Source organism: Sapajus apella, unplaced genomic scaffold (assembly GCF_009761245.1).
Source record: "Sapajus apella isolate SASKATOON/1434 unplaced genomic scaffold, GSC_monkey_1.0 scaffold24, whole genome shotgun sequence".
Taxonomy (NCBI): domain Eukaryota; kingdom Metazoa; phylum Chordata; class Mammalia; order Primates; family Cebidae; genus Sapajus; species Sapajus apella.
The window spans coordinates 10324636-10332114 of NW_022436964.1; the positions used below are offsets into that span (position 1 = coordinate 10324636).

Genomic DNA, 7479 nt, shown 5'->3' on the forward strand with positions numbered 1-7479 from the left:
GTGTGTGAGAATTTCACATTATAAGAACACCAGTCATATTGGATTAGGGTTCAGCCTGATGACACATTTTAACTTGATTACCTCTATAAAAACCTGATTTCCAAATAAGGTCACATTCTATGGTTCTTGGGATAAGACTTCACCATAGCCTTTTTGGGGGATACAAAACCAAACTCATCCCATACAGAGATAAATACAAGGAAATGGACAGATAAATATTAACCATCTCTCAATTAAATTAATTTTTACTTTTCTTCGAGGGGATAGGGCGGAGTCTTACTCTGTCACCCAGGCTGGAGTGCAGGGGCACGATCTCGGCTCACAGCAGCCTTTGCTTTGGTCTCCCGAGTAGCCTGGATTACAGGTGCCTGCCACAATGCCCAGCTAATTTTTGTATTTTTTAGTAGAGATGGGGTTTCGCCACGTTGGCCAGTTTGGTCACAAATTCTTGACCTCAAATGATCCACTTGCTTCCCAAAGTGCTGGGATTACAGGCCTGAGCCATCGCACCTGGACTAATTGTTACATTTAATTCAGTTTACTTGCAATTTACATTTATTTTTGAATAGCTAAAGATGTGTTGTGTTGCTTTTACATAAATCTATGGCTGAACATCATAATCTTTGCTTAAACCATTCAAAACAACTTTAAAAATGTGACTCAGGTTTTTTCTGAGCATAGGTCTTCTAAAATGGATATTGTTTGAAACTTGGGAAGCCTAAGTGAATAGTAGAGTTAGATTTTTTTTTTTAATTTTAAACATCTGTGGGTTTTTTCTTTTCTTAATTACATATTTGATTATTGATTCTGTTTCTATCATTCTTGTTTCTTCCTCAGGATCTCCTATACACATTCAGATTGTACAGTGCCTGCCATTAGGAAATATTCAAGTGTTTGTCATGTAAATTAATAAATATATTAATGAATAAAAATGGAATGATTGATCACACAATTGAGGAAATCATTAGGTGGAAGTCGAAATGGGGTTCTAAAATATTAGAAAGAAATAAGGGCTAGAAATGTAGATTAGTAATTGTCCTCTCCTGTGGGTAATAGCGGGCATTTATGTTTCGGAGGAAGAAGAAGGCAAAAGACAGACTTAACCTAGGGAAGCAGCTGAGGCTCAGGCGTCACTTAAGGATGGAAGTAGGGTAGGAAGAGAGCAAATTCCTACTGGCTTAATGTGCTTGTTGGTTTTCTCCCTCCCTTCACCACTAGGGTTACAGAGATGTACTTCCAACTGAAAGAAATGAATGAAAAGGTGACTTTTATAAAGGACTCCTTACTGTCTTTGGACAGCCAGGTGGGACACCTGCAGGATCTCTCTGCCCTGACTGTGGATACCCTAAAAGTCCTTTCTGCTGTTGACACTTTGCAAGAGGATGAGGCTCTCCTGGCCAAGAGAAAGCATTCTACTTGCAGAAAACTTCCCCACAGCTGGAGCAATGTCATCTGTGCAGAGGTTCTAGGCAGCATGGAGATCGCTGGGGAGAAGAAATTCCAGTATTATAGCATGCCCCCTTCTTTGCTGCGGAGCCTGGCCAGAGGCTGGCATCCCGGAGGAGTGCAGAGGGGGGCTCTTCTTGAGATCACAGACAGTAAAAGAGACGCTTCAAATGTAAGAAATGACCAGGAAAAGCAAGAAACAGAAAGTAGTATAGTTGCTTCCGTGGTGTCTCCTAACACACAAGCACACTCAAAGTATGGCCAGTTTCTTCTGGTCCCTTCTAATCTAAAGCAAGTTCCTTTTTCAGCAGAAACTGTCTTGCCTCTATCCAGACCCTCTGTGGAAACAAGTACAGATGTGCTGGCAAATGAACAGGACGTCCAGACTGAGGTTATTGTTCATCTGACTGGGCAGACCCCAATTGTCTCCAACCAGGCATCAGTGGCTAAACCCAAGGAGCAGCATGAGCCAACTGCTCACTTACTGGATGGACAAGACAAGGTGGTAGCACTCAATGTGCTATCCGCTTTGAGTTGCACACCTGAACCCATGGCAGTGACCTCCTCTCCTTCCCAAGCCAAGATCATGCAAACCGGAGGTGGATATGTAAACTGGGCATTTTCAGAAGGTGATGAAACTGGTGTGTTTAGCATCAAGAAAAAATGGCAAACTTGCTTGCCCTCCACTTGTGGCAGTGATTTCGCTGGGAGTGAACAGCACCAGAAGCAGAGCCAGGGCAGCTCCCTGTCTGATAACTCAACAAGATCCGCCCAGAGTAGTGAGTGCTCAGAGGTGGGACTGCGGCTTCAGCCAAACACATCCTTTTGGATCAATCCTCTCTGCAGAGACAGGCCCTTCATTAGGAGTCATAGCTTTAGATTCCATAAGGAGGAGAAATTGATGAAGATCTGTAAGATTAAAAGTAAGGAATAAACATTTTAAAAAATCAATATTAAGTCCTTTGCATTGCTACCAGTTTTTTTTTTTTTTTTCCAATCTATGACTCTTAACCACATTCTCATTCTCCCCATTCTCTCAGCTTTTTCCTTTTTCTGTAAAATAAAATGGTCCCCCCATACTTTTGTAAACTTTCTCATGTAGACCATTTCCCTTACAGATCTTTCAAGCTCTTCAGAAATAGGGCAGGCAGCATGGGTCAAAGCAAAAATGCTAACCAAAGACAGGAGATTCTCAAAGAAAAAGAAGAATACTCAAGGACTCCAGGTGCCAGTAAGTGTACTGTATTCTGTCTTTTAGGTTTTGAGCAGTCAAGATAGAGGCCTGCCTTAGTTTGATTTATCTTTATGGTAAAGTGCCATCTACACAAAATAACATTGTACTGAAAGGATTGAAGATATAATTTGTTCCTCTTTTTAAGAGATGGGGTCTTGCTATGTTGTCCAGGCTGATCTTGAACCTCTGGGCACAAGCAATCCTTCCACCTCAGCCTCCAAAGTAGCTGGGACTACAGGCATACACAACCACACCCAGATATAAATTTAAGTCATTAGAGTGAATATACTGCAATTTATTTATCTGCTAACATGTTGAAGGACACTTGGGTTGTGTTCAATTTTTGGCTCTCCAAAAAAGCTATTATGAGTATTTGTATACAACTCTTTTTGTGGACATATGTTTTCATTTCTCCTTGGTAAATACTTAGGAATGGAATGTGAGAGTCATATGGTTTTTTTTTTTAATTTTTGAAGAAACTTCCAAACTGCTTTCCAAAGTAATTGTGACATTTTACATGCACACCAGTAATTTATGAGTATTTCAGCTGTTCCACATCCTCACTGTCTCAGTTCATTTAATTTGCCATAATAGAAACCTGAGACTGGGTGATTAATAAAGAAAAGAAGTGTATTTCCTACAGTTCTGGAGGCTGGGAAGTCCAAGGTGGAGGGACCACATCTGGTAGAGACGTCTTGCTGGTACAGACTCTCTGCAGAGTCCCAGGTGGCACAGGGCATCACATGGCAAGGGGGCTCCTGAGAAGCCAAACAGGCTTCTCTAACAGATCCACTCTCATGATAAATAACCCATCCCCTCCATAATCCATTAATCCATTAACACATGAATGAATTAATCTATTCATGAGGCAGAGAGAGCCCTCATGACCCAGCCCTCATGTCCCAATCACCTGTTAAAGGCTCCATTTCTTAATATGATTACATTGGGAATTAAGTTTTAACATGAGTTTTGGAAGGAACATTCAAATCATAGCATTCACCAATCCAGTATGCTCAATCTTTTAAGTTTTAGTCATATTAGTGAATGCATAGTGGTATCTCATGGTATGGTTTCATATGTATTTCCATAGTGACGAATGCTACTTGGCATCTTTGCATTTGTTTATTTGCCATCTGTACAGTCAATGCATCACTTAATGATGAGGATACGTTCTGAGAAATATGTCATTAGGCGATTTCATCATGGCACAAACATCATAGAATGTACTTACACAACCTAGATGGTCTAACCTACCACATGCCTAGGCTGTATGATGTAGTCTGTTGCTCCTAGGCTATAAATCTGTACAGCATGTTACTGTACTGAACACTTTAGGTAATTGTAACACAATGGTAAGTACTTGGGTATCTAAGTATATCTAAATATAGCAAGAGTCAGTAAAAGTACAGTATAAAAGATAAAAATTGGTGCACCTGTATAGATCACTTACTTGCAGGACTGGAGGTTGCTCTAGGAGTGTCAGTGAGTGAGTGGTGAGTGAATGCAAAGGCCTAGGACATTACTGTACACTACTGTAGACTCTGTAAACGTCTTATACTTAGGCTACACTAAATTTATAAAAAGCAAAATTTGCTACAATGTTATCACAGCTATCACATCAGTAAGCTACAGGCATTTTTCAGTTGTGTTTTAATCTTATGGGATCACCAGAGTATTAGTGGTCTGTCATTGACTAAAATATTGTTATGCGGTGCATGATGGTATGTCTCTTTTTTGGTGACATGTTTGTTCGGATCTTCGCCCATTTAAAAAATTGGGTTGCTGTCTTATGAAGTTGTGAGTGTTTTAACATGTATTTTAGATATAAATCCTTGGTTGAATAGATGTTTTTGCAAATATTTCGTCTCAGTGACTCGCCTTTTAATTTTCATAAATGTCCTTTGAAGTCATAATTTTTTTTTCGATGAAGTCAAGGGTTTGATTCTTTTCTTTTATAGTCTATGATTTTTGTATCACATTTAAAATAATTTTGCAAAGATCACTAATTTTTTTCTCATGTTTTCTTCTAGGAATTTTATAGTTTTAATTCTTGCTTGTAGGGCTATAATCCATTTTGAGGTAATTTTTATATATAATAGCTAAGAATTGAGTTCCCTCTGCTCTCTCTCTTTCTTGAATGTGAATATCAAAATTTTCTACCATTTTTTGGTAAAAAGGTATCTTTTTCAATTCTGTTCTTGACTGTATTAACAATAATAAAGTATGTCTTTTTTTCTACTGAGTTGCCTTGACATCTTTGTGAAAAATTAATTGACCATATGGATCACAATATATGTATGGATCCGTTTCTTTCTCTATGGCAATATTATGCTATCTTGAATACAACTTTATAATAAGTCTTGAGTCATATATTAAAGGCCAATTTTTTTTCTTTTTCAAGAAGTTTGGTTATTTTATGTTCTTTGCATTTCCATGTAAATTTAGAATCAGCTTGTCAATTTTTATAGAGAAGTGGGCTGGGATTATGAATGGAATTGCCATAAATCTATATGTCGATTTGGGAAAAGTTGACATCTTAACAATAATGAGTCTTCTGACTCATGAACATGATATATTTCTCCATTTAGGTCTTCTTTGATTTCTAGAAACAATGTTTTATAGTTTTTAGGGTACAGATCTTGCACATATTTTGTTAAATGTATCCCCAAGTATTTCATATTTTTGAATTTTATAACTGCAATTAGTTAACAGTTTTGATATCTGATTGTTTATGGTATATAGAAATTTTTTTTTTAATGTTGGTCTTATATTTTGCAACCTTGCTAAGCTTCCTTACTTGAGTAGTTTTTGTGTAGCTTCTTTAGAATTTTCCGTATACCTGACCGTGTCATCTACAAACACAGGTTTTACTTCTTCCTTTCTAATCTGGACATGTATTTTCTTTTCTTGCCTGATTACACTGACCAGAACCTCTGGTATAATTTTGACTAGAGGTGGTAAAAGCAGTTATCTTTTCCTGTGTCTCTTTTTAGGGGAAAAGCATTTAATCCTTTACATTAAGAATGAGGTTAGCTATAGGTTTTTCTATAGATGCCCTTTATCAGGCTGAAAACTTTCCTTCTGTTTTTAGTTTTCAGAGAATTTTTATCATTCATGAATATTAGCATTTGTCAAATGCTTTTTCTGTATCTACTTAGGTGATCAGATATTTCTCGTTTTGATTGTGTTATTTTACAGTGAATTTTATTCATTAATTTTATGATGTTAGAATTAATTCTTAGAATATTAAATCAACCTTACTGGGATGAACCTCACTTGGTTATGATGTATTTTTTTTCATATTGTATTCATTTTGCTAAATTTTGATAATATTTATTTTTTGCACTTGAATTATTGAGGGATAGTTGTCTTTAGTTCACTTTTATTGTGATATCTTTGTCTGGTTTTGGGATCAGAATGATGCTTAGTTTATTTGCTGAGTTGGGAAGTATTCCCTCCTCTTCAGTTTTCTGGGTGAATTTATAAGGAATTGATACTATTTAAGTAAGAAGTATTCAGTAGAATTAACCAATAAAACCATCTTTGTGGGAAAACTTTTAACTACAAATTCAATTTCTGTAATAAACAGAGCTATTTAGTTATGTAATTCTTCTTGAATGAGTCTTTTTTGTATATATGAAAGAATTTGCTCATTTTGTTTAAGTTGTTTAATGTATTGGCATAATGTTCATAATCTTTTCTTATTATCCATTTGTTATCTTTGAGATCTGTGGTGAGTGACATCACTTCTTTTGTTCCTAACATTTTATGTTATTTATTCATTTATTTATTTTTGAGATGGAGTCTTGCTCTGTCGCCCAGGCTGGAGTGCAGTGGCACAATCTTGGCTCACTGCAACCTCCGTCTCCCAGGTTCAAGCCATTCTCCCACCTCAGCCTCCTGAGTAGCTGGGATTACAGGCGTGCACCAACATGCCTGGCTTATTTTGTATTTTTAGTAGAGATGGGGTTTGATCATGTTGGCCAGTCTGGTCTTGAACTCCTGACTTCAGGTGACCCTCCCACCTCCGCCTCCCAAGTGCTAGGATTACAGGCATGAGCCACCATGCTTGGCTTACTCCTAACATTTTAACTTTGGGTTTTCTCTCTTTGTTTCATAATCAGTCTTGCTATAGGTTTATCTGCTTTATTGATCATCTCAAAGAACCGGCTCTTGTTTTCATTGATTTTTCTCTGATTTTCTCTGATCTTCTCTTCTCCTCTCCTTTCTTCTTTTTATTTTCCTTTCTTTTCTTCTTTTTCTTTTCTTTTCTTATCTACTTTTTCTTTCCTTTTCTTCTTTTTTTTTTTTTTTTTTTATATTTTTTTTTTGAGATAGGGTCTCACTCTGTTGCCCAGGCTAGAGTGCAATGGTGCAGTCTCGGCTCTCTGTAACCTCCACCTCCCAGGTTCAAGCAATTCTCCTGTCTCAACCTCCTGAGTAGCTGGGATTACAGGCCTGCACCACCACACCCAGCTGATTTTTGTATTTTTAGTAGAGACAAGGTTTTGACCTGTTGGCCAGGCTAGTCTCGGACACCTGAGCTCAAGTGACCTGCCTGCCTCAGCCTCCCAAAGTTCTGGGATTACAGGCATGAGCCACCGCACCCAGCCTGTGATTTCTGTTTCATTCATGCTTGCTTATATCTTTATTAATTTCTTTCATTCTGTTTATTTTGGGTTTAACTTTGCTCTTCTCTTTCTAGTTTTTTTTTTTTTTTTAAATTGAGACAAAGTCTCTATCATGCAGGCTGGAGTACAGTGGCGCGATGTTGGCTTACTGCATCCTCCGCCTCCTGG

General features: G+C 37.7%; 1 protein-coding gene across 12 annotated transcripts in view; it reads left to right on the forward strand.

The window, feature by feature from the left end:
- Positions 1 to 7479, forward strand: part of TRPM6 (transient receptor potential cation channel subfamily M member 6) — a 167325-nt gene that overhangs the window by 121688 nt on the left and 38158 nt on the right. For all 12 annotated transcript variants that reach the window (XR_004272629.1, XR_004272630.1, XM_032290908.1 and 9 more), the window contains 2 exons: positions 1219 to 2369; positions 2565 to 2677. Coding sequence is in view for 10 of the 12 variants with exons in the window: in XM_032290908.1 (XP_032146799.1) it covers positions 1219 to 2369; positions 2565 to 2677 (1264 nt within the window). In the remaining 2 variants the exon portion in view is untranslated. The remainder of the gene's footprint in view (positions 1 to 1218; positions 2370 to 2564; positions 2678 to 7479) is intronic.